At 43.5% G+C, this 27212-nt stretch overlaps 2 protein-coding genes across 2 annotated transcripts in view; one reads left to right on the top strand and one right to left on the bottom strand.

Annotated features, from left to right (window-relative positions):
• Positions 1 to 404: 404 nt before the first annotated feature.
• On the bottom strand, positions 405 to 10911 carry NEDD8 (NEDD8 ubiquitin like modifier). Its single transcript, XM_056525778.1, has 4 exons — positions 10804 to 10911; positions 9373 to 9420; positions 3727 to 3809; positions 405 to 672 (listed from the first exon to the last, which is right to left on the bottom strand). The coding sequence occupies exons 1-4, from the start codon at positions 10819 to 10821 to the stop codon at positions 588 to 590; spliced, it is 234 nt and encodes a 77-aa protein (XP_056381753.1). The 5' UTR covers positions 10822 to 10911; the 3' UTR covers positions 405 to 587.
• GMPR2 (guanosine monophosphate reductase 2) overlaps positions 10879 to 27212 on the top strand; it is a 34178-nt gene continuing 17844 nt past the window's right edge. Inside the window, exons 1-2 of the mRNA XM_056525764.1 lie at positions 10879 to 10981; positions 17085 to 17177. Of these exons, the coding sequence (XP_056381739.1) occupies positions 17091 to 17177 (87 nt within the window). The 5' untranslated portion in view covers positions 10879 to 10981; positions 17085 to 17090. The remainder of the gene's footprint in view (positions 10982 to 17084; positions 17178 to 27212) is intronic.

The raw sequence follows: 27212 nt of genomic DNA, 5'->3' as shown, positions 1-27212 counted from the left end.
CGTTTCGGAGGGCTTACAGAATCGCCTCCTTCCTCAAGCATACAACCTGTTGGAAGGAAGGAGGCGATTCTGTAAGCCCTCCGAAACACGTCACAATAAACCCTATTCTACATACCCACGGGCTGCCCGGCCATTCTGTACAACTCTCCTGGAAGGGGATGATGTGAAAGGCTATTCCACCTACACATCTCCCCTAGTGAAGTAAGTCTACCCCAATGATAATATACCATAATATGGTTTGACTGTTATCTTACGAACCGTCCCCGAGCGCTGGTTTTTCTACTTGTTTTTTATCCTAAGTCTAACTGGGTGAGCTGTGAAGTTTAAAAAGAAACAAAAAATAAAAACCCTTGAACCACCTTACTTTTTAAATGGCCTATCATAAAATCAACTGACATGTGGAATATTTGGAGGAGCATTTATTTTAGGGCAAACATACATAACACACCGTAACAACACAATCTCATTATTATACAAACAAGCTGGCAGAGGTTTGGAGATAACAGTCCTACACCACAGGACCTCGGGATGCGATACCTCAACAGCTGAAACTTATAAAAGGACTGCATAAGGGAATTAGTGATGTCTCAGCAACCCCCTCTAAGTGCAAGGACCAAATGTAGAACTGAACCTCCTTGGATCTTATAGTCTGAAGCGGTCTTCTCATCATTCCTATGACAAAGAAAAAGACAAAACCAAAAAGGGATTTTATACCATAAAAAGTCAACTAACTTTTCCAATGCAAAATTAATCTTAATACATATTCTATTTTGCCTTTAGTCGAGTCTCTCAAGGTAACTATAGGCTCTCTTTTTACAAAAATATTATTGTAGGGGGTGTACATACACACGGGACCACCCATGGAGCATTTAAGGGGGTCTGATGTTTTAATATGGTCAGCAAAGCTCCACTTACCTGCTCGGGCTGCCTGCTGCGCTCTTCTCTGGTCTGCCTTCTAGCAGACCAGAGATGTAGACCGCAGATCATGCGGATCAGTGCTATGCCTATACATAACACTGTTCAGTATTTGCAATCAAAATACTGCAATAAATCGTCCCACATGGGAACAAAAAAAAATTACAATTATATAATATATATGTGTGTGTGTTTTAATAAAAGTGAATAAGCCCCTCCCCAATGAAAAATTATTACTACTTTATTCCCATCTTACCAAACAAAATTTAAAAAGTTTTAATTAAAAAGTGATATATGCGCAAACGTGGTACCAATAAAAACTACAGATCAGTGCAAAACATTAGCCCTGTATATGGAAAAAATAAGAAAGTTATAGGGCAATTTTTAAATAATTTTGTTTAAAAAAATAATTTTTTTAAAAGCAGTACAATAATAGAAATCGTATTTCTATTACAAATTGCTTTAATCGTATTTACCTACGGAAGAAAATGTCAGTTTTGACGTAAAGTGTACAGTGTAAAAACAAAACCCTCCAAAAGTTGCATAATTGTGGTTTTCTTATCAATTTAAGCACACAAAATATTTTTTGGTTGTGCCATACATTTTATGGTAAAATGAGTGATGTCATTAGTACAAAACAAGAAAACAAGCCCCATATGGGTCTGTAAATGAAAAAAGTTAAGTTATGCCTCTTAGGCTGGGTTCACATATGTCCAGCATAGTTATATCTCTACACAACTGATGAAAAAATCAGTTGTATAGCATCCGGTGTCCATTGTTTCTTGACGGCGGACAGGGGAAAGCAGCAGTCTGTGTTCCCCTGTTTGGTGCCCTCCAACATGTCCAACCAAAATTAAGATGTTGGATGATTGAACTGTCCCGTTGAAATGAATGGGCTCAGTTCTAACATCAGTTTCCCTCTGGGGCACACTGGAGGGAAACTGTGCCGGACAATTGATATATGTGAACCCAGCCTTAGAATGCGAGGCGAAAAAAAACTAAGGCAAAAAAGAAATTGGCTGTGTCCTTAAGGCCAAACTGGACTGTGTCCTTAAGGGGGTTAAAGGTTATAGCTGTCAGTTCTAGGTTTTACATTCAGCAAAAATGAAAGAAAAATTTAAGAACGGGGGGTTCCAGTCTTATTGTAAAGGTTCCATAACCATTAAAATTGACATATTCCCTATTTTTACAGAACGTCACTGTGCACCTAGTTTACATATAACTTATGAATTGTACCCTACAGTAAGGCCCAGATAAATCAATCTGCCTGAAACCCAAACTGTCTGGTTTTGCCCATAAAAACCAATCACAGCTCAGCCTTAATATCTTAAATGGGTACTGTCAGACACTAAAACTTATGTCGTACATCTTGGCAAAACATTAACCTTTCTAATATACTTTATAAAACATTTTTATCTCCTTTTTAAAAAAATCATGGCTTATAAAAAAACTGGATGAAAAAACAAAACTAAAAAGGTTAGTGCATTTAGGCGGTTGGGGACCGGATCGGGATGCCTGCTGAAATCATTCAGCAGGCACCCCGGCACATCGCCCAGGGGGGTCCTGAGACCCCCCCCCCCCCCCCCAATGTCGATGATAGGAGAAAATCACATGTCAATTCAGACATGCGATTTTCTCCAATTCTGGGCTGATCGTGTCTCTGGTGACCCGATCACCCGGAAAATAGGGCTGATCGGAGTTTTCAGTGACAGCCCCGATCAGCCTAAGGGATAGGAGTGAGGTCGCAGAGCTGCGATCTCCTCCTATGCCCTGCCATTAGTCAGAACAGAGTTCTGACCAATAGCAGCGCAGGACAGGGGGTTGCCATGGCAACCCCCCGTTCTGCCCGCCCCTGGATGTCGAGGGGATCGTGGGAAGAAGATGGAGGCCGTACCTGCAGGAGAAGATGCCTGGGGACCCTGGATCTTCGCTGGAGACTGCTGGATACTGGATCAGGTAGGGAATCGACGGGTGGGGGGGGGGGGGGGGTAATTGAAAGTGAAAGTAAAACGATCTTTACTGCGGCAACCACTAGGAAGGCCAAACTGCAACTCCCAGCATGCCCATACAGCCAAAGGCTGTCTGGGCATGCTGGGAGTTGTAGTTTTGCAACATCTGGAGGGTCACAGTTTGGAGACCACTGTAACAGTGGTGCCCAAATGGTAGCCCTCCAGATGTTGCCAAACTACAACTCTAAGCATGCCTGGACTGCCCAGGCATGCTGGGAGTTGTAGTTCTGTAACATCTGTCCCTTCAGATTCAGCAATTTTCATGAATGTTTTTGAAAATTGCTGCTCTACTTTGAAGCCCTCTAATTTTTTCAAAAAGCAAAAATATGTCCATTTTATGATGCCAACATAAAGTGGACATATTGTATTTGTGAAGAAAAATAACATTTATTGTGAATATCCATTTTCCTTACAATTAGAGAGCTTCAAAATTAGAAAAATGCAAAATTTTCTACATTTTCATGAAATTTTGGGATTTTTCACAAAAAAAAGGATGTAAGTAACGCCGAAAATTTATCACCAAAATAAAGTAGAATATGTCACGAAAAAACTATCTCAGAATATTTGGTAAAAGCGTTTTTGCGTTATTAATTCGTAAAGTGACGGTGGTCAGAATTGCGAAAAAGGGCTCAGGCCTTAAGGTGAAAAAGGGCTGCGTCTTTAAGGGGTTAACAAGCTATAGTAAAATTAAAGCTAAGCTGTGATTGGTTGTTCTGAGCAAAACCGGACTGTCTTAAAAAAAAAAAAAAAAAAACTAATATCTGGGCCAACGTTAATGTATTGGGGTGCAAATAATACTTACATTTGCTTTCCACTATAAATGAGCCTCTGTTGTTGTGGAGGAATTCCCTCCTTTTCTTCCACTCGTTCTTTAATCCTTTCCACCTGCATAGGAAATTTTATTTAATAAAAATTGGTGAAAGGAAGTAAAAGAAGTAGGTACTGTTCCGAAAATATCTGTCATCAGGTTGGTCTCAGACAGACAGATTTCTGGCATATATAGGTTGTTCATTTCTATGCAATGAACATGCACATTTTTTATCCTATTTGCACCACCTACACTACTTTTAAAAAAAAGTGGGTGGGCTTAGGTGGAGGAGGTGTCCACTCAAACTATAACCAAGTGTACTGGCTTTAGTGCGGATGGAACAACCTGTCAGTTTCCCCTTAAGATTGCTCATCTTAAACCAGCTTTCTTTTGCTTAAAGGGGTATGCTGGTGGAAAACAATTTTTCTCAGATCAACTGGCTCCAGAAAGTTATACAGATTTGTAAAATTACTTCTATGTACTTATCAGCTGCTTGTACTACAGAGGAAGTTGAGTTTTTCTTTTCGGTCTGACCACAGTTCTCTCTGCTGACACCTCTGTCTGTGTCAGGAACTGTCAAGAGTAGAAGCAAATAGAAGGAAGTAGAAGGGATAAATGTGTAAACTGTTTTGTGAATAAGCATACTCCGTATGCTAGCATAATTATGCATGCTACGATAGGTCCAAATATGTCACATGGCGCATTGTATTGATCACAAAGTGGGCATGCGCACTCCTGCGATCCCGATTGGATTACAGTGCAGCATAGGAGTTTGCTAAGATGAGCAAACATGAATAAATGAATATTAATTTGATTGTTGTATCCGACTCAGGACTGGGGGAGGCAGGGAGAGCCCGCAATGACGAGTAAACATTTACGGTAAAAATGACATGTGTTCTTTATTCTGTGGGTCAATACGATTAAAATGATACCCATGATAACATACTCTTCTATTGTTGCGCTTAAAAAAATAAAATAAAAAAATCGCTAACTTTTTAACCAAATTAGTATGTTTAAAATCCTTCTATTTTGACGACCTATAACTTTCATTTTTCCATATAAGCGGGAGTATGAGGGCTCATTTTTTGCGCCATGATCTGTACTTTTTATTGATGGCACATTTGTGGTTATAAAACTTTTAATCTTTTTTTGTAACCAAGTGTGACAAAAAAGTAGCAATTTTGCACTTTAGCATTTTTACGTTCACGCCGTTCACCGTACGGGATCAATAACATTATATATTAATAGTTCGGACATTTACGCACGCGGTGATACCAAATATGTGTATTTATTTATTTTTACACTTTATGGGGGTAAAATGGGAAAAAAAGGACATTTTACATTTTTATTGGGGGAGGGGATTTTTCACTTTTTTTACTTTCATTTTTACACTTTAATAGTCCCCATAGGGGACTATCTATAGCAATCGTTTGATTGCTAATACTGTTCAGTGCTATGTATAGGACATAGCACTGATCAGCATTATTGATGATCTTCTGCTCTGGTCTGCTCGATCTCAGACCAGAGCAGAAGACCCCGGGAGACAGCCGGAGCCAGGTGAGAGGACCTCCGGCCGCCATGCTGGATGACCGGATCGCCGCGGCAGCGCTGCAGGCGATTGGATCATCCATTGAAAGTACCGCACTGAAAGTACCGCATCTGTATTGATCACGGCATCTGAGGGGTTAATACTGAACACCTGCGCGATCGCGGATGTCCGCCATTACCGGCGAGTCCCTGGCTGCTGATAGCTGCCGGGACCTGCCACACATGACGCGTGTACCCGCCCGGTGCTCACAGTCATGGCGGCTTGTAAATGTACATCATGGTGCGTTAAGTACCACGTCATCATGACGTACATTTACGTCCATTGTCCTTAAGGGGTTAATTCTCTGTGGGGCTTCCAGACAGAGAGCCCTGAGGTCACCACTGTAATTACTGTGTCCCGTCAACCAACATCGTATTAATTTATATAGAACAGGGCTTGACAAATTTGTTATGAATCTAGGAGCCAGGATGCCACATGTCACATAATGTGACTGCATTAGTGTCCCCATATCTGTCAATAATCTACTGATTCTCTGTTTTGACTGTGGTTGGAGTTCAGGTGTTAGATGAGCAGCGTTATTAGCGGCCATGCTCTGTTTTCAGGCGATTGGCTGTGGCAGACACCTAGTAGCCGCTGCTCATGTAACACCAAAATACAGCCAGAACTGTGGATGAGCTCAGAAACAAAGGTGGAGGTACCTGTCACTAAACTTTGAATATATTTTTCCTTATGTAATTCTAAGACACTTTGCTATCCACTTGCTGTTAAAATTCTCAACCTTTATATATTTTTAACGTGATTGAAAAACCACCACTATGTGGCTCCGTTCTGTTCCCTGCCGCAAGTCAAACAGTTAGATTGGTCTCCTCCCGACCTAGCAGGAGACCAAACTCAGGAAGTGCGTGTAGGGCATGGCGAGGCACAGCTCTCACAGGCTTCAGTGACGTCACACCTGCTGGGGAACGCCCACTTTCTCCTGCCGAGAGCTCACACAATGTGAGCAAGGGAAAGGTATGATACAGAGCTTTTTAAAGTTAAATTTTTTAAGGGTAGGAAGGGGTGTTAGGAGTAGTTAGGGAATATAATCTGCGTTTGTTTAGAACATAGGGTTTGATGACAGCTACTTTAAGTAAACTAGAATCGCAACCTGTGATTTGTCGATAATACACAATGGGCTAAACTGTACAAAGATTGAGCTCACTCGTGTCCCTAATGGGGCTCACAATCTACATACCAACTTAAAGGGGTATTCCAGAAAAAAAAAATGTATATATCAACTGGTTAAAGGAGTCCTCTGGTGCAGACTACTGCTCCGTCCTGCCCGGGCTGCAAACAAAATGAAAATAAACCCTTCACCTTCCTGGGTTCCCGCGGAGCGCCACTACAGCTGATCGGTCCTTCGGTCCATCTTCTTCATACTTCCGTGTGAACGAAGCATCACATGGTGCTCAGCCTATCGCCGGCCACCGCGATGTTCTGCCTCGGCCCATAATGGGCTGAGCGCCATGTGACGCTTCGTTCACACAGAAGTATGAAGAAGATGGACCAGAGGACTGATCAGCTGTAGTGGAGCTCCGCGGGAACCCAGGAAGGTGAGTGATGGTTTATTTTCATTTTTTTGGACAGAGCTACGGTTTTGGGTAAGGGAAAAAACTTAAGCAGCTGATAATTATTGAAAGGATTACGATTTTTTAATCGAAGTAACTTACAAATCTGTTTAAAGGAGTACTCTGGTGCAGACTACTCCTTTAAACAGATTTAAAAAATCGTAATCCTTTCAATAATTATCAGCTGCTTAAGTTTTTTCCCTTACCCAAAACCGTAGCCTACCACGGTTTTTTGTCAGGGTGAAAAAGCGTATTAAACAGTACACTTTTTTTTATTTATTTTTAACAGGGGAGTCAATGGGAACCGTATGTGCGTACGGTTCCATACGGTTTTTGACTTTGCACAGTTTTTTTTATTGGAATTTCAATCAAAACATGTGAAACTTTATTCATAATGGAGTGAAAAGTTAAAAACTTATTTTTTTTCTTAAAAACGGATGCAACCGGATATCATTTTTTAAATCGTATATGGGTTAAAATTTGTACACACGTTTTGATACAGTTTAGCCCGGTTTTGAGGAATCAGTTTTTCATCAAAAACCTGATATGGGAACTGTATGTCAAAAATGTGGTGTGAATGACAAAACAACTCAACTTAAGCAGCTGATAAGTATTGAAAGGATTAAGGATTTTTTTAAATAAAAGTAATTTACAAATCTGTTTAACTTTCTGGAGCCAGATAATAAAAAAAAGATAAAAAAAATAAATACCGTATATACTCGAGTATAAGCCGACCCGAGTATAAGCCGAGACCCCTAATTTCAACCCAAAATCCCAGGAAAAGTTATTGACTCGAGTATAAGCCTAGGGTGGGAAGTACCTCATCCCCCCCTGTCATCATCCAGACCCGTCATTAACATCCTCATCATCATCCCCTTGTCATCATCCCACACATCCCCCCTTCATCATCCCCTTATCATCCCACACATCCCCCTTCATCATCCCCTTGTCATCATCCCACACATCCCCTTATCATCCCACACATCCCCCCTTCATCATCCCCTTGTCATCATCCCACACATCCCCTTATCATCCCACACATCCCCCCTTCATCATCCCCTTGTCATCATCCCACATCCCCCCTTCATCATCCCCTTGTCATCATCCCACACATCCCCTTATCCCACACATCCCCCCTTCATCATCCCCTTGTCATCATCCCACACATCCCCTTATCATCCCACACATCCCCCCTTCATCATCCCCTTGTAATCATCCCACACCCCCCCCTTCATCATCCCCACCCCCCTTCATCATCCCCACACCCCCCCCCTTCATCATCCTCTTCTCATCATTCGCCCTCAGTGGTCTTCAACCTGCGGACCTCCAGAGGTTTCAAAACTACAACTCCCAGCAAGCCCGGGCAGCCATCGGCTGTCCGGGCTTGCTGGGAGTTGTAGTTTTGAAACCTCCGGAGGTCCGCAGGTTGAAGACCACTGCGGCCTTCAACCTGCGGACCTCCAGAGGTTTCAAAACTACAACTCCCAGCAAGCCCGGGCAGCCATCGGCTGTCCGGGCTTGCTGGGAGTTGTAGTTTTGAAACCTCCGGAGGTCCGCAGGTTGAAGACCACTGCGGCCTTCAACATGCGGACCTCCAGAGGTTTCAAAACTACAACTCCCAGCAAGCCCGGGCAGCCATCGGCTGTCCGGGCTTGCTGGGAGTTGTAGTTTTGAAACCTCCGGAGGTCCGCAGGTTGAAGACCACTGCGGCCTTCAACATCATCCAGCCCCCTCTCACCCCCTTTAGTTCTGAGTACTCACCTCCGCTCGGCGCTGGTCCGGTCCTGCAGGGCTGTCCGGTGAGGAGGTGGTCCGGGCTGCTATCTTCACCGGGGGCGCCTCTTCTCCGCGCTTCCGGCCCGGAATAGAGGCGTTGCCTAGACAACGACGCATCTGCGTCGTTGTTAAGGCAACGTGACTATTCTGAGGCCGGGCCCGAAGCGCTTAGAAGAGGCCTCCCCGGTGAAGATAGCAGCCCGGACCACCTCCTCACCGGACCACCTCCTCACCGGACAGCCCTGCAGGACCGGACCAGCGCCGAGCGGAGGTGAGTACTCAGAACTAAAGGGGGTGAGAGGGGGCTGGATGATGTTGAAGGCCGCAGTGGTCTTCAACCTGCGGACCTCCGGAGGTTTCAAAACTACAACTCCCAGCAAGCCCGGACAGCCGATGGCTGCCCGGGCTTGCTGGGAGTTGTAGTTTTGAAACCTCTGGAGGTCCGCAGGTTGAAGACCACTGCGGGTGGGGGAGTTCACTCGAGTATAAGCCGAGGGGGGTGTTTTCAGCACGAAAAATCGTGCTGAAAAACTCGGCCTATACTCGAGTATATACGGTAGTTTTTTCCTGGAATACCCCTTTAAACTGCCAGTATGTTTTCTACTAGTTGTTTTGTTAACAAGAGCACTGTATAAGCAACAGGCACCACAGAGGAAAATAAATTGAGACAACCTTTTACCAGTAGAAGAAGGCGGCGAGGTACAATACCTTGTCAGTGGGTTCAATATCAATTTCTATCTCCTTCCCAGTCAACGTCTAGAATGACAATAGCAAATCATTATGCACACAGCCATAAAGAACTAAAAATAACATTATATATATGAGAAAAATAATGACAATCACCACTGAGCAGTCAGACTGATATCTAGAGCAAATATGATGGCAAATAGCAGTTCTAACTGATGAAGACAAGTCACTGGTTCCCACTGCTTCCCTCGCCTCAACAAATCTGGATTGAAGGGGTATTCCAGGCAAAAACACACACACATATATATATATATATATATATATATATATATATATATATATAAATAAAATCTCCCTCAACTAGCTCCAGAAAGTTAAACAGATTTGTAAATGACTTCTATTAAAAATCTTGATCCTTCCAGTACTTAACTACTGAAGTTGAGTTGTTTTTTTTTTTCTGTCTAAGTGCTCTCTGATGACACCCGTCTCCGGAACTGTCCAGAATAGGAGTGAATCCCCACAGCAAACTTCTTATACTCCGGACAGTTCCTGAGACAAGCAGAGATGTCAGCAGAGAGCACTGTTGTCAGACAGAAAAGAACAACTCAACTTCAGCAGCTGATAACTATTGGAAGGATTAAGATTTTATAATAGCAGTAATTTACAAATCTGTTTAATTTTCTGTAGCCAGCTGATTTAAAAATAACGTTTTTTTTCCTGGAATACACCTTTAATAGAGCTCTCTCTATCTCTGTGTGGGTATAGAGCAATCAGGGCTGGCAGGGTGGGGAAGAAGCCACCAGGTTCTGCCCCTATGACTCACTAATACAGTGGTGTCCAACCTGCGGACCTCCAGATGTTGCAAAACTACAACCCCCAGCATGCCCGGACAGCCTTTGGCTGTCCGGGCATACTGGGGGTTGTAGTTTTGCAACATCTGGAGGTCTGCAGGTTGGAGACCACTGGACTAATACAGCATTGTAAGAAGGCATCTTGCTGCTCTTCATTCATCAATCTCCAACATTGGAACAATAGTCCCATCTTCAAAAGCTCTTATCCACAGGATAGGCGACTATAAAGCTGATTGGTCCATGACAAGCAGTCCATTCCTTCACTATAAGGCGCTTACATGGCGATACCCCTTTAACCCCACATCTATGGCTGCCATCGGTGATACAGCTACTTTTATAAGATTTATTGTAACAGTAAGAAAACCGATCAATACTATAATATATAATCCCTACAACATAGAGTCGGACCACCCTCCTCATCATCCCTTATCACTACATGGCGCATAGATATATATTACTTCAGATCAATGGATTCCGCCGCTGTACACCCAATACACTGCACGTAGTCGTCATCACTTTCTACAGCCGCTACTATGCTCTCCGTCCCCCCCGCTGCCCGTCGGGATAAGGCTACCGGCAATACAGGCCGCTAGACACCCACCTTCACTTTAATCAGCATCCTGGCGGCTTCTGTGAATCCCTCACTGCGGTAGACCCGTGCCTTCCTCTATGCCGAATCACTTCCGGAGCAGATGCCCAGGTCACAGGAAGTTACCAGTGACAGGAGGCGTGACGTCACAACGCTCGTTACCGCTCCGTAGGTGTACGTAAAGTAATAGGTGTGTATACTGCTCCGGCTTTGCTTGTTTTTCGCTATCTTATGCTCTCCGCCGCCTGTCATACCGATATGCACCTTCTTTCCCGTGATTCATTGCTTCCTCCGTGTTCTCGTGTGTTCTTCATGACAAGCCGCCTTCTTTCCTTCATGTATGACATTAGCTGTCATGTGCTTTCTCCTGTCCTCACCTTGGTCTTGTAGCCCAATGTCACTTTAGTGGAGAAGATAGTATGACCTTGATATCTGCAAGGTCACTGGACGGCAACCCTTGCCCCAGCATGTACCCACATAGAAGTAGTATTAAAGGGGTACCCCCATGGGGTTCATCAGGCTTAGCGGGTGCTTGTTGTGCAGCAGATCCCCCGTTTAGTTTTTTTTAATCATTATGATAATTATAATTATTCTGCTTCCAGATAAAGTAGACAAGCAGGAAACAAATGAAGATGTGAGCATAGCCTTAAAGGGGTACTCCCGTGGAAACCTCTTATTTTTTAAATCAATTGGTGCTAGAAAGTTAAACAGATTTGTAAATCACTTCTATTAAAAAATCTTAATCCTTCCAGTACTTTTTAGGGGCTGTATACTAAAGAGAAATCCAAAAAAGAAATGCATTTCCTCTGATGTCGTGACCACAGTGCTCTCTGCTGACCTCTGCTGTCCATTTTAGGAACTGTCCAGAGCAGCATATGTTTGCTATGGGGATTTTCTCCTGCTCTGGACAGTTCCTAAAATGGACAGAGATGTCAGCAGAGAGCACTGTGGTCACGACATCAGAGGAAATGCATTTCTTTTTTGGATTTCTCTGTAGCATACAGCTGCTAATAAGAACTGGAAGGATTAAGATTTTTTAATAGAAGTGATTTACAAATCTGTTTAACTTTTTGGCACCAGTTGACTTAAAAAATAAAAGGTTTCCACGGGAGTACCCCTTTAAGGCTATGCTCACATCTTCATTTTTTTTCTACTTGTCCACTTTATCTGGAAGCAGAAAAATTATAATTATCATAATGATAAAAAAAAAAAAAGGGGGGATCTGCTGCACAACAAGCACCCGCTAAGCCTGATGATCCCCATGGGATTCAATGGGTTTCTGGTTGGTAAAATAAAAAATAGTGCTTAAGCTCGATCCACACTGTATTTACGCAGTGTGTCGGGTATATGTCCTCATACTGCCAAAAAACGTGTTTCTCATGTATAGAGTAACAGTGGGCAGAGGGGGCAGTTCATTTCAGTGGCCGAATTGTGTCGCTTAGTAACATTGTTCAAAAAGTAATGTATGCACTGTTTTTAGGGAGTACTCCAGGGAACTTATCTGACACTTATCCCCTATCGAATAGAACAAGTATCGGCCTGCTTAGTTAGTCACCCGCAGAGTTGGGACATCGCTGCAGCCGGTAATTGGCTGAGCGGCCTGTCACTCACTCTCGTCCAGGACAGGTAAATAGCTGGGGCCCTATACAGTCAATTGCGGGTCCCAGCTGTTGGACACTCTGTGATCAGACACTTATCCCCTAGCCACGCCCCTCATGACATCACACCACGCCCCCTCGATTTATGTCTATGGAAGGGGGCGTGTCGGCCAACACGCCCCCTCCCGCAGACATGAATGGAAGGGGTGTGGCCGTGACATCAAAAACACAGCCTCCGGCTCCGAGCGTTCTGAGCTAAATGTTCCCAACACTGGAACACCAGAGTACCCCTTTAAGTTGACTGGACAGTACAGCAGACTACGCTTTTTGAGTCCGCCTAAAATAGCTCATACATCCATAACGGAGTCACTGAGTTACTTTTTTTGAGCCCTGTGAATGTCATCTGCTGCTCCCTGCCACATTATACATTCTTTGATGGCAGGATGCGGATGGATACCTGTGACGGAAGCACAAACACAGTATGAACCCAGCCTTACCTCAGAGATTTAGGGTATGCTCACTAAATCACTTCAGTTGTGTGTGAAGGGTAATATAAGGGTAAATTCGCACATGTGTATTTTGCTGCAGATTTTTTACTGCAAAATAATAAGCTGCTGAAAATATGCATGTGTGAACGTACCCTAAAGGTGAGCTCCTATCCACAGGATGGGCCTGAATTCACCTGCTCTGCCAGCCAACATTACTCTCGGCATATGGCAATGCTCAAAAGTGACAATATACCACACTCCCAAGTGCTGAGCTCTGTTGCAATTGCCAATTTGTAGGTGGGAATCTTTCTGGTGTTTGCCTGAACGTGCACACTCATCATACAGATGTATACACTGCTCAAAAAAATAAAGGGAGCGCTTAAACAACACAATGTAACTCCAAGTCAATCACACTGTCCACTCAGGAAGCAACACTGATTGACAATCAATTTCACATCCTGTTGTGCAAATGAAACAGACAACAGGTGGAAATTATATGCAATTAGCAAGGCATCCCCAATAAAGGAGTGGTTCTGCAGGTGGTGACCACAGACCACTTCTCAGTTCCTATGCTTCCTGGCTAATGTTTTGGTTACTTTTGAATGCTGGCGGTGCTTTCACTTTAGTGGTAGCAGGAGACAGAGTCTACAACCCACACAAGTGGCTCAGGTAGTGCAGCTCATCCAGGATGGCACATCAATGTGAGCTGTGGCAAGAAGGTTTGCTGTGTCTGTCAGCGTAGTGTCCAGAGCATGGAGGCGCTACCAGGAGATAGGCCACTACATCAGGAGGCCGTAGGAGGGCAACAACCCAGCAGCAGGACTGCTACCTCCGCCTTTGTACAAGGGGAGCACAGCCAGAGCCCTGCAAAATGACCTCCAGCAGGCCACAAATGTGCATGTGTCCACTCAAACGGTCAGAAACAGACTCCGTTTGTTACGTTCCTCAAGGGGTCTAGTTTCCAAAATGGTATGCCATGTGGGGGTTATTTTGTTGTCCTGGCACCATAGGGGATTCCTAAATGTGACATGCCCCCCGAGCAAAATTTGCTCTCAAAAAGCCAAATATGACTCCTTCTCTTCTGAGCATTGTAGTTCGCCAGTAGTGCACTTCAGGTCAACTTATGGGGTACCTCCATACTCAGAAGAGATGGGGTTACAAATTTTGGGGGGGGTATTTTCTGCTATTAACCCTTGCAAAAATATGAAATTTGGGGAGGAAACACGCATTTTAGTGGAAAAAAGTTTTTTTTTTACATATGCAAAAGTCGTGAAACCCCTGTGGGGTAATAAGGCTCACTTTATTCCTTGTTATGTTCCTCAAGGGGTCTAGTTTCCAAAATAGTATGCCATGTGGGTATTTTTTGCTGTCCTGGCACCATAGGGGCTTCCTAAATGCGACATGCCCCCGAGCAAAATTTGCTCTCAAAAAGCCAAATATGATTCCTTCTTTTCTGAGCATTGTAGTTTGCCCGTAGTGCACTTCTGGTCAACTTATGGGGTAAGTTTTTTTTTTACATATGCAAAAGTCGTGAAACACCTGTGGGGTATTAAGGCTCACTTTATTCCTTGTTACGTTCCTCAAGGGGTCTAGTTTCCAAAATGATATGCCATGTGTTTTTTTTTTTTTGCTGTTCTGGCACCATAGGGGCTTCCTAAACGCAACATGCCCCCCAAAAACCATTTCAGAAAAACGTACTCTCCAAAATCCCCTTGTCGCTCCTTCCCTTCTGAGCCCTCTACTGCGCCCGCCGAACACTTTACATAGACATATGAGGTATGTGCTTACTCGAGAGAAATTGGGCTACAAATACAAGTATGCATTTTCTCCTTTTACCCCTTGTAAAAATTCAAAAATTGGGTCTACAAGAACATGCGAGTGTAAAAAATGAAGATTGTGAATTTTCTCCTTCACTTTGCTGCTATTCCTGTGAAACACCTAAAGGGTTAAAACGCTGACGGAATATCATTTTGATCAGTTTTTATAATGGGGTCATTTGTGGGGTATTTTTAAGATGAAGAACCTTCAAATCCACTTCAAACCTGAACTGGTACCTGAAAAATTGTGATTTTGGAAATTTTGTGAAAAATTGGAAAATTGCTGCTGAACTTTGAAGCCCTCTGATGTCTTCCAAAAGTAAAAACACGTCAATTTTATGACGCAAACATAAAGTAGACATATTGTATATGTGAATAAAAAAAAAATATTTTTGGAATATCCATTTTCCTTACAAGCAGAGAGCTTCAAAGTTAGAAAAATGCAAAATTTTCAAATTTTTCATCAAATTTGGGGATTTTTCACCAAGAAAGGATGCAAGTTACCAAAAAATGTTACCACTATGTTAAAGTAGAATATATCACGAAAAAACAATCTCGGAATCAGAATAATAACTAAAAGCATCCCAGAGTTATTAATGTTTTAAGGTGTAAAATGGCTGGGTCCTTAAGGGGTTAAAGGAGTACTGCAGTGTTCGACACTCATCCCTTAGGGGTTCTGACCATTGGGACTCCCAGCGCTTTCCTGTAGGAGGGGGACCAGGCATTGCCACGCCTAATGCGCGTGTCGTCGACCTCACGACCCCTCCACACAGCTCTATGAGAGAGGCGGGGATGCACTAATGCTGCATCTCTGTCTCTCCCATAGAGATACATGGAGGGGAGCATGTTGTGTGGCAGAGCCCTTTACAGGAGATTGCAATCAGACACTTATCCCCTATGTTGCGGATAGGGGATAAGTGTATAACAGTGCAGATCTCTTTTAAGTTTTTCATAACAATAACACATCAAGCAAAAGAAGCGTCAAATAAAAGAAGAAGACACATATAGCATCATGTAAGGGTATCAGATACATAGGGCCTAGGATCCAACTATATACATGCCAGGCAACTAAAGAGACTAAATTAAGAAAATAAGAAAAGTAAAAAAAAGTATGAGATATCACTGGCTTCAGATGATGGTCTGTAGGGGTGAAGGGGAGACAGTCTAAGGCTAGGTTTCCATACAGGTTTTATTCTAGCAATTTTTGGATATCTTTTCCCCTGCAGTTCTTGAGCCAAGGCCAGAAATGTATTCAATAGGAATAGGACATATAAAGGAAGGACTTACACTTCTCCTTCCTACTGGATCCTTTTTTGAATTTGGTTCAAAAACTGCAGTGTCAGTTTTCCAAATAAATGCCAGAATAAGCCTGTGTGGAAACCTAGCCTGACTCCCCTATAACAGCATAATCTTAGCTGGTACTAAGGATATAGATAATATTATCCTAAATAGAAATGAGAGGAGGGGGGGGGGGTGTTGAGGGAATAGCCCTGCTCTCAGTTCAGTATTAGATCCAGTTGTATCCAGTTTGCTGCTTAAACTCCATACTGATGAACTCCAACAAATCAGAAGGGTTTTACCTATTGTTAGCTGAGGTTATTCCATTCTTTGCCAGGATTTTATGTCTTCAGTATCACCTTTCTTTCTTCTAGGTTTTCTGTTTCTCCTGTCCTCCATTGCTTTCTTCTTCTGGATCAACTGGGGTTAGAGTGGTGGTCTGGTTATAGCAAATAAAGGTTGTTCTTTGTATCATGAAAAGCCCTATATTTGCCAATATACTTTCTGTTCCAATTCCTCACAGTTTGTAAGATCTCTGCTTGCTGTCAAACAACCCTTGCGATTTTCAGTTGACAAAAAAAACTTTCTTGGTCATATGATCAACACAATGGGCAAATTAATGAAACTGTCTTTGTTAACCCTCCCCAGCCAGTTACAGTGCAACTTTTTATTTTTAACAAGCAGAATTGAAAGCATTGGTTGCTTTGGGCACCAAAAAAGTTTTTCCTTTCGGCACTTTTATACATATCCTCCAACCTGTGTCTTGTAGCGAAATGTCACTTGACAAGAACAGTTTTCTTTATCCACTTGGGGTAACCAGTAAGGAATTCTATTGAATGACTGCAAGCAGAGATCCTGAAAACTATGGGAAATGTAACTTTTCATTAGAAAGAATGACCTTTCCTGCTGAAACTGAAATACCTCTTTAACTGGGATTCTTTTTTTTGTAAGTACTTTTATTACCCAACTCCCTTACATGCTTGTTCAGTCTTTATGACTAATATACTAAATAACTAACATTTGCTTCTCTTCTAATACATCCTTTTATGTTGTGAATATTACTCTATCTGTATTAAATGTTTAGGGGTATAATTGTGTGTCCTCGTCTACAGGTAATCATGCCACGGATAGACAATGATATCAAACTTGATTTTAAAGATGTTTTGCTTAGACCAAAGAGAAGCACTTTGAAGTCTCGCGGTGAGGTGAGCATTTCTTTCATATTCATTTCCATGTTCTTGTGCTATTACAGGGGTACTCAACTATTTTAGTGAGGGTCCGCTTATCCAGGTCTGCCATTTGGTGAAAGAGCGAGCTGAATACTAAGGCCTGGTTCATGCCTAGCAACCTCATAATAGGAATAGATATTGCTGGTTAAAGAACAAGAGCGACTGAAATGTGGAGGTCATAAATCTGCTGTTCACTGTACGACCAGAATACTGCCATACACTGTGCCCCTGATATAATACTGCTACACACTGTGCCTCTGGTATAATATTGCCACACACTGTGCACCTGGTATAATACTGCCACACACTGTGCCCCTGATATAATACTGCTACCCACTGTGCCTCTGGTATAATATTGCCACACACTGTGCCTCTGATATAATATTGCCACACACTGTGCAACTGGTTTAATACTGCCACACACTGTGCCCCTGATATAATACTGCTACACACTGTGCCCCTGATATAATACTGCTACACACTGTGCCCCTGATATAATACTGCTATACACTGTGCCTCTGATATAATACTGCTACACACTGTGCCCCTGATATAATACTGCTATACACTGTGCCCCTGATATAATACTGCTACACACTGTGCCCCTGATATAATACTGCTATACACTGTGCCTCTGGTATAATATTGCCACACACTATGCAACTGGTTTAATACTGCCACACACTGTGCCCCTGATATAATACTGCTACACACTGTGCCCCTGATATAATACTGCCCCACACTGTGCCTCTGGTATAATATTGCCACACACTGTGCACATGGTATAATACTGCCACACACTGTGCCCCTGATATAATACTGCTACACACTGTGCCTCTGGTATAATATTGCCGCACACTGTGCACCTGGTATAATACTGCCACACACTGTGCCCCTGATATAATACTGCTACACTGTGCCTCTGGTATAATATTGCCACACACTGTGCACCTGGTATAATACTGCCACACACTGTGCCCCTGATATAATACTGCTACACACTGTGCCTCTGGTATAATATTGCCACACACTGTGCACCTGGTATAATACTGCCACACCCTGTGCCCCTGATATAATACTGCTACACTGTGCCTCTGGTATAATATTGCCACACACTGTGCCCCTGATATAATACTGCTACACACTGTGCCCCTGATATAATACTGCTACACACTGTGCCCCTGATATAATACTGCTACACACTGTGCCTCTGGTATAATATTGCCACACACTGTGCCCCTGATATAATACTGCTACACACTGTGCCTCTAGTATAATATTGCCACACACTGTGCACCTGGTATAATATTGACATACACTGTGCCCTGTACCAAATAATTATATCTTTGTTTCACTTAAAACAAGGAATGAGGTGTCTGTGCCAACTTAATGAATGATGCCACTGTGCCCCCACATGAACTATGCCTCTATGCCCCCATGAACTGTGCTATTATGCCCTTACATGAACTGTGCCACCACATGGCCCACACATGAACTATGCCCCCTCATAAACTGTGCCCTCCCAGGAACTGTGCCTCCTCTTGTACTGTGCCCTCACATAGACTGTACCTCCAGATCAACTTTGCTCCCTCATGGACCCTGCATGCATATGAACTCTGCCCCCTCTTGAACTTTGCCACACATGAACTGTGCCACCACATGGATTGTACCTCTATGGACTTAAAGACACCAATACAAATGAATGAGGGAAAGCCAGCAGGTGGTACGAATGACTGGTGATGGCGGTCTGCCAGTTGAGTACAGCTGTGCTATTATTTTACCATACGGATAAGCATTGTATTATGTGGGTGTTGATTGGGGTCAAGATTATAAAATATTCCTCAAAAGAAAAAAAGAAAAAAAAAAAAAAAAAATATATATATATATATATATATATATATACTTACCACAAAATTTCTGCTTTCTGTACAGTGGGGAAAAAAGTATTTAGTCAGCCACCAATTGTACAAGTTCTCCCACTTAAAAAGATGAGAGGCCTGTCATTTTCATCATAGGTATACCTCAACTACATTGGGGATCAAAAGTTTGGGCACCCCAGGTAAAAATTTTTATTAATTTGCATAAAGAAGCCGAGGAAAGATGGAAAAATCTCCAAAAGGCATCAAATTACAGATTAGACATTCTTATAATATGTCAACAAAAGATAGATTTTATTTCCATCATTTACACTTTCAAAATAACAAAAAAATGGCGTCTGCAAAGGTTTGGGCACCCTGCAGAGTTAATATCTTGAACTGCCCCCTTTGGCAAGTATCACAGCTTGTAAACGCTTTTTGTAGTCAGCCAAGAGTCTTTCATTTCTTGTTTGAGGTATCTTTGCCCATTCTTCCTTACAAAAGTCTTCCAGTTCTTTGAGATTTCTGGGCTGTCTGTCATGCACTGCTCTTTTAAGCTTTATCCATAGATTTTCAATTATGTTAAGGTCAGGAGATTGTGAAGGCCATGGCAAAACCTTCAGTTTACGCCTCTTGATGTAATCCCCTGTGGATTTCAAGGTGTGTTTAGGATCATTATCCATTTGTAGAAGCCATCCTCTCTTTAACTTCAGCTTTTTCACAGATGGCATCAAGTTAGCATCCAAAATTTGCTTAAATTTTATTGAATCCATTTTTCCTTCTACTTGTGAGATGTTCCCTGTGCCAATGGCTGCAATACAACCCCAAAGCATGATTGATCCACCCCAATGCTTAACAGTTGGACAGATGTTCTTTTCATTAAATTCTGTTCCCCTTCTTCTCCAAACGTACCTTTGCTCATTCCGGCCAAAAAGTTCAATTTTAACCTCATCGGTCCACAGAACTTGTTTCCAAAATGCATCAGGCTTGTCTATATGTTCATTTGCAAAGTTCAAACGCTGATTTTTGTGGTGAGGACGTAGAAGAGGTTTTCTTCTGATGACTCTTCCATGAAGACCATATTTGTACAAGTATCTCTTTATAGTGGAATAGTGTACCACAACTCCAGTGTCTCCCAAATCTTTCTGGAGGGATTGTGCAGTCAAACGTGGGTTTTGAATTATTTTTCTCACAATCCTGAGAGCTGTTCTGTCTGATATTTTTCTTGGTCTTCCAGATCTTGCTTTAACTTCCACTGTTCCTGATGACTGCCATTTCTTAATTACATTCCGAACAGAGGATATTGACATCTGAAAATGTTTTGCTATCTTCTTATAGCAAAGGTGATGATTGAGAACAATCCATGACACTGGCAGGTCTCAACTGTTACTGCCTGCGCTCCGGCCGCACATGTCGGGCGTGAGGGCATTGTTCCTACTCCCGGCGGGGCCAGGATGCGCATCGAGGGAAGCGCCCGTCACTCACCCAGTACTGCTGCCGCTTCCTCTCCTGTGTCTCGGCCCCGTCGCGCGCGCCCCCGTCTCCTAGGGGCGCGTGCGCGACGGAGCTCTGAGATATAAAGGACCAGTACGCCCTTAATTACTGTTTGCACCTGACACTAACTAATAAAGTCCCTGCACCTCCCACACTTCCCTGCCGGATTTTCAGTGCACTTTGCCTAAGAGAAAGCGTTCCTATTGCCTGTTTTGCCTATTCGTGTTACCAGACTTACTTGCTACGTTTTTTGACTACGAACCTTTGCCGCCTGCCTTGACCTTCTGCTACATTGACTACGCCTCTGTCTCATCCTCCTGTACTTCGCCTTGCCTGGTTGCCTTTGTGGTTGGCCGTATCGGGGGTAGCGACCTTGGTGTCGCCTGCCGCAGCAAATCCATCCTGCCTTGCGGCTCTGGTGAAGATGCACAGGTAGAGGATCCACTACCTGCTCCGTGATATCCTCATCCAGGTACATTACATCAGCTTTGCAAAGGGGGCAGTGCATGCTATAAATTCTGCAGGGTGCCCAAACTTTTGCAGATGCTATTTTTTTGTTTTCTGTTATTTTGAAAGTGTAAATGATGGAAATAAAATCTAACTTTTGTTGACATATTATAACAATGTCTAATCTGTAATTTTCCTTGGCTTCTTCATGCACCTTAATACAAGTTTTTACCTGGGGTGCCCAAACTTTTGATCCCCACTGTATGAGAGGCATAATGAGAAAAAAAAATCCATAAAATCACATTGTCTGTCTGATTTTTGAAGAATTTATTTGCAAATTATGGAGAAAAATAAGTATTTGGTCAATAACAAAGGTTCATCTCAATACTTTGTTATATACCCTTTGTTAGCAATGACAGAGGTCAAATGTTTTCTGTAGGTTTTCACACACTGTTCTGGTATTTTGGCCCATTCCTCCATGTAGATCTCCTCTAGAGCAGTGATGTTTTGGGGCTGTCGCTGGGCAACACAGACTTTCAACTCCCTCCAAAAGTTTTCTATGGGGTTGAGATCTGGAGACTGGCTAGGCCACTCCAGGACCTTGAAATGCTTCTTATGAAGCCACTCCTTCATTGCCCAGGCGGTGTGTTTGGGATTATTGTCATGCTGAAAGACCCAGCCACGTTTCATCTTCAATGCCTTTGCTGATGGAAGGAGGTTTTCACTCACCTCGATACATGGCCCCATTCATTCTTTCCTTTACACGGATCAGTCGTCCAGGTCCCTTAGCAGAAAAACAGCCCCAAAGCATGATGTTTCCACCCCCATGCGTCACAGTAGGTATGGTGTTCTTCGGATGCAACTCAGCATTCTTTCTTCTCCAAACAAGACGTGTTGAGTTTTTACCAAAACGTTCTACTTTGGTTTCATCTGACCAGATGACATTCTCCCAGTCCTCTTCTGTATCATCCAAATGCTCTCTAGCAAACTTCAGACAGGCCCGGACTAGGGATTGACCGATATTGATTTTTTAGGGCCGATACCGATAATCAGTGAACTTTGAGGATGATAGCCGATAACTTATATCAATATTCCGGTATAAGTTATCGGCTATTGCCGCCCCCCCCCCCCCCCCCCCCCGGCCCCGCAGAAGCCGCTGCAGATCAATGATTTAAAGCAGGGGCTTTAAATCAATGAACTATATCGGCTCTTGTGGGGCCAGAGACCACCGCCGCCACCTGCTTCTCTCCCCCTGCCTGTCGTGGGGTCCTCCCTAGTCCAACCACCGCCGCTGCCCCATTGCCTTCCCCATCACCGGTTTTATAATCGCCTTCCCCATCGCCGGTTTTATAATTGTCTGTTCCCGGGGTCCGCGCTACTTCTGGCTCTGGCGGCGTCCTGAGCTGTCACTGTGCGCACTGATGGTGACGTCGCGTTGAAGACGTCACTCGTCATTGCGAAGTGCACAGCAATAGCGCAGGAGGCCGCAGGAGCCAAAAGTAGCGCGGACCCCGGGAACAGGAAATTATAAAACCGGGGATGGGGGAGACAATGTGGCAAAGGCGACGGTCTCTGGCCGGCGGGGCGGGGGGGGGGGGGGGGTGGCGTGGCATTATCGGCATATCGGCATGGTAATTGCCGATACCGATAATGTCCAAAATAGTGAATATCGGCCAAACTGATAGTCGATCGATCCCTAGCCCGGACATGTACTGGCTTAAGCAGGGGGACATGTCTGGCACTGCATGATTTGAGTCCCTGGTGGCGTAGTGTGTTACTGATGGTAGCCTTTGTTACTTTGGTCCCAGTTCTCTGCAGGTCATTCACTAGATCCCCCCATGTGGTTCTGGGATTTTTGCTCAACGTTCTTGTGATCATTTTGACACCACGGGGTAAGAGCTTGCATGTAGCCCCAAATCGAGGGAGAATATCAGTGGTCTTGAATGTCTTAAGGGAATAAATAAATGTATTCATAGGGGCCCTTAAAGCAGTACTGTCATTTAAAAAAAAAACTTTTGACATTGCATCAAAACATGTCAAAAGTTTAAATCGCACCGGATCTGTCTTCACTCCCCAGCCTTCCCTCAGGAGTGATACGCACACTTTGCCAGCTTATAACAGCGATCGCAGCGTATCTCAGGTGCAATCTAAACTTTTTTACATCTTGACTTAATGCTTTAAAGGAGTTGTAAAAACAAACATTTTCCCTGTAAAATTATAAAACCCCAACTCATGAGAACTTCTGTGTTTATTCTGTGGTTCCCATGTACAAAAATCTCCTGTTGCATGCATCCAAAGATTCCATGGAAACCTTTTTTTCTCCTGTAAAATGAGTAGGGGTTTACTTAAAGGAAATCTGTCATCAGAATCACCTGCACTAAACCTGTTACACAGGCTTGTAGTGCTGGTGATCCTGATTAAAACGCTCCTTACCTGGTTAAAAATGGTTCAGCGCTTCTTAAGATATCTATATTTTTAGTTTTCTGTTATTCCCTGGCTTGGGACTCAGTGGGAGGTCTTATCATCTGGGACTCGGCCACACGTCATTCTAGCTGGGCGGAGTGGGCGCCCAGCTCATGAATATTCATGAACTTAGACCGAGAAAGAAGAATTAGACCAGGAGGATAAGTTCATGAATATTCATGAGCCAGGCGGCAGCTCCGCCCAGCTAGAATGACGTGTGGCCGAGTCCCAGATGATAAGACCTCCCACTGAGTCCCAAGCCAGGGAATAACAGAAAACGAAAAATATAGATATCTTAAGAAGCGCTGAACCATTTTTAACCAGGTAAGGAGCATTTTAATCAGGATCACCAGCACTACAAGCCTGTGTAACAGGTTTAGTGCGGGTGATTCTGATGACAGATTTCCTTTAATATTTTGCATTCCAACTAGACCGGAGACAGAGACTGCTATTTAAGTCAGTGTTCTGTGTACTTAAAGCTGCATTAAACATCACTGAATGCAGCAAATACTGTATCTACGAACATAATTACATGAGAATGATCTGTGCTGTGCCATGTTAGACCCCATTTACATCCCGTTTTCAGGGCACTTTTGGATTGTTCATCGGCATCATGTCAACCATGTTTTTTGTTCCAAGCGTATACGTCCAGGAAATGGACAGAGCATGGTCCCAAGTACACTACCTTTTGGCACTATGCTACTGCTATTGGCAACCTGTTAATAAATTAGTCCCAGCCACATGAAATACACTGAAACAAAAACGGGCTAAAAAACAAAACAAAACATGTACATCAAACACACCATGATAAATTCCCTCCTGTGTCTCCGAAAAGGCCAAGAGGAAAAAACAAAAATTCGAAATAAGGAAATTGGCTGTGTCCTTAAGGGGTTAAAAAAACAATATTTTCCAACCAGGGTGCCTCCAGCTGTTGCAAAACTACAACTTCCAGCATGCCCGGACAGCCAAAGACTGTTCGGGCATGCTGGGAGTTGTAGTTTTGCAACAGCTGGAGGCAACCTGGTTGGGAAACACTGCTCTAAAAGAACGACAAAAATCCAAATTTATATTTTAAAAATGCTGTTTGAATACATCACTGGTGCTTATGATAGCAGAGCATTTGCAGGACCATTGCAACCTTTTTTTAACACCTACAGTTCATCCTGGCTATGTGCTTCACCTCCTGGCAGACATCTCTCCATGCCTCAGCTACTCCTCTTCTTGCTGCTACCATTTTAATTTAAAAGGCCAGTATGCACACCCAAAACTAGGCCCCAGCCAGTCCCCACTGAGCATCACCTATATCAAGCAGCATCACTCTCACTAAGCTGTGTGTGCAATAAGGTTCCTTAGTGTTCCAGTGAATGTGTTTTGTGCTAGTGTTATGTATTATGAGCTGGCCATTTCCTTTGTACCACATTGTCCTCTCCTGTGTTTGGCATTAGGGCTCGTTCACACAGAGTAATTCAAGAGTAATTCCTCTTGAATTCTCCGCTCCAAATTAATGCACATTTCCTCTGCCCATTGACTTTAATGTTATTTCTGTTGTCCTGTTCACACTGCGGAAATTCTGCTAGCGGAATTCCGACGCTGAATTCCATTCCGCTTGAAGAATGAGCATGTTCATTCTTCAAGCAGAATCCGCTAGTAGAAATCAATAGAAGTCAATGGTAAAAAAATTCCGCCCAACATCGTTTTTGCGCAGAATTCGTGCGCAATTCACCGGAAAGGGCTGAAAAACCCTTGACTTCTTTCTCCCCCATTTCCGCGCGCAATTCGAATTGCACGCAAATTTTGCGCGAAAATAAAATTATTTTTTCCGCCCGTAATTTTTTCGGCGTGAATTACTCTTGATTTACTCAGTGTGAACATAGCCTTAGCCTGATTTACTACAAACCTGTGCTGCCCCTGCCTTAACCTGTTTGCCCATTCACCACACATGTTTTTTGCTAATTCATGACATTAGCCAGTACCTGCACACATTTCTGCATGTCTTCTTGAACCAGCATCTCTAGGCCCATTGAGCCAGCCACCACCTATACCAGAAACTCTCCCAGAGATAGTGACCTTCTAGCCCCCTACAGTGAAAAGTAGTGGTCTACCTAGACAATGCCTTTAGGAGTGGTCCAAAGTCAAACTGGTTAGGTGGCACAGCAAGTCCACACTTGTTGCCCGTTACAATTTTTATATTCCTAAAGTACTCCGTCGCAAACATCTTATGATGTAGCCGTCATTCCTCCTCCCATAGAAGGGAATGGAGGGGGTGTGCGTTCTTTACAACGCCGCTGCGCCCACGGAGATCGTGGGGGTCCCCAGCGGCAGAACACCCATGATCTAACATCTTATCCCTATCCTTTGGATAGGGGATAAGATGTTTGCGGCGTAGTATCCCTTTAAATACATTTTGTTGAGTGAACAATTAAAAGAGATGATCTCAAAAACTAGAGCCAGATTGGCAACACTGATGGAAGTTTTGGATTCAGCATCCCCAAAATACCATAATTTGTTCAAACACCATTAGAAGCTGCAAAAATTTTTGGGCTGCGAATTAAAGAGTACCTTTCATCAAAAAAAAAATTGATATGTTATAGCTGATTGTATATAGAACAACTTCCTAATAATAGGATTTTATTTAAAAAATGCTTCCTTTTAGGTGTATTTTCATTTTGATCTGGCCACTAGGGGTCTCCCTAGGAGTCCCTGGCCGCAAGCTTTTGCATTGATTTCAGACTCGCGTCGGCCTGGCAGTGAGTCCGAAATCGCAGAGCGCTGGCTGAGTACGTGACGAGCTGTCAATCAGACAAGCAGGAGCGCTGTGCTCACTCGCATACCCCACAGGACTCTGTACCCTGAAGACAAGCAGGGCTCTGTGCAGTGAGGACAAGCAGGGCTCTGTACACTGAGGACAAGCAGGGCTATGTGCACTGAGGACAAGCAGGTTTCTGTACACTGAGGACAAGCAGGGTTCTGTACACTGAGGACAAGCAGGGTTCTGTACACTGAGGACAAGAATGGCTCTGTATACTAAGGACAAGCAGGGCTCTGTACACTGAGGACAAGCAGGGTTCTGTACACTGAGGACAAGAATGGCTCTGTACACTGAGGACAAGCAGGGCTCTGTGCACTGAGGACAAGCAGTGTTCTGTGCACTGAGGACAAGAATGGCTCTGTACACTAAGGACAAGCAGGGCTCTGTACACTGAGGACAAGCAGGGCTCTGTACACTGAGGACAAGCAGGGTTCTGTACACTGAGGACAAGAATGGCTCTGTACACTGAGGACAAGCAGGGCTCTGTGCACTGAGGACAAGCAGGGCTCTGTACTCTGAGGACAAGCAGGGCTCTGTGCAAGTGAAGGTGGAAGCAGTCCCCCCAGCAGGCTTCAGTGATGTAGCGTCTACTGGGGCACACCCTCCTGCTCGCAGCTCACACTATGTGAGCAAGAGGAATGATAAGATACAGAGCTTTTTAAAGCTCTTAAAAAATTTTTAAGGGCAGGGGAGTGTTAGGAGTATTTAGGTAACATAGCCTGAGTTAGTTTAGAAAAGTTTATTTAGTGACAGGTACTCTTTAATACCCAGCAAAACAATATTTACTTTGCAATAACAGCAGTTTTACATATACCAGACAAACCAAACATCTGTACTGATATTAAGATAGATAGGTTGCATTAAGCTCCACATCTGTCCACATCTGAAACTCAAAGGTGAAGTTACTACATGTTGATATTATGTGATTATTTTATTGGTGTA

Source organism: Hyla sarda, chromosome 1 (assembly GCF_029499605.1).
Source record: "Hyla sarda isolate aHylSar1 chromosome 1, aHylSar1.hap1, whole genome shotgun sequence".
NCBI classification, from domain to species: Eukaryota; Metazoa; Chordata; class Amphibia; order Anura; family Hylidae; genus Hyla; species Hyla sarda.
The sequence above is the reverse complement of the archived record's forward strand: the minus strand, read 5'-3'. Positions and strand labels throughout refer to the sequence as shown.

Excerpts from the sequence above, each read along its gene's own strand:
- NEDD8 (XM_056525778.1), bottom strand. Across the intron at positions 3,810-9,372 it reads ATATTGAACCCACTGACAAG|GTGGAAAGGATTAAAGAACG; the intron begins GTATTGTACCTC and ends TTTCCTATGCAG. Across the intron at positions 673-3,726 it reads ATTTATAGTGGAAAGCAAAT|GAATGATGAGAAGACCGCTT; the intron begins GTAAGTATTATT and ends TCTTTGTCATAG.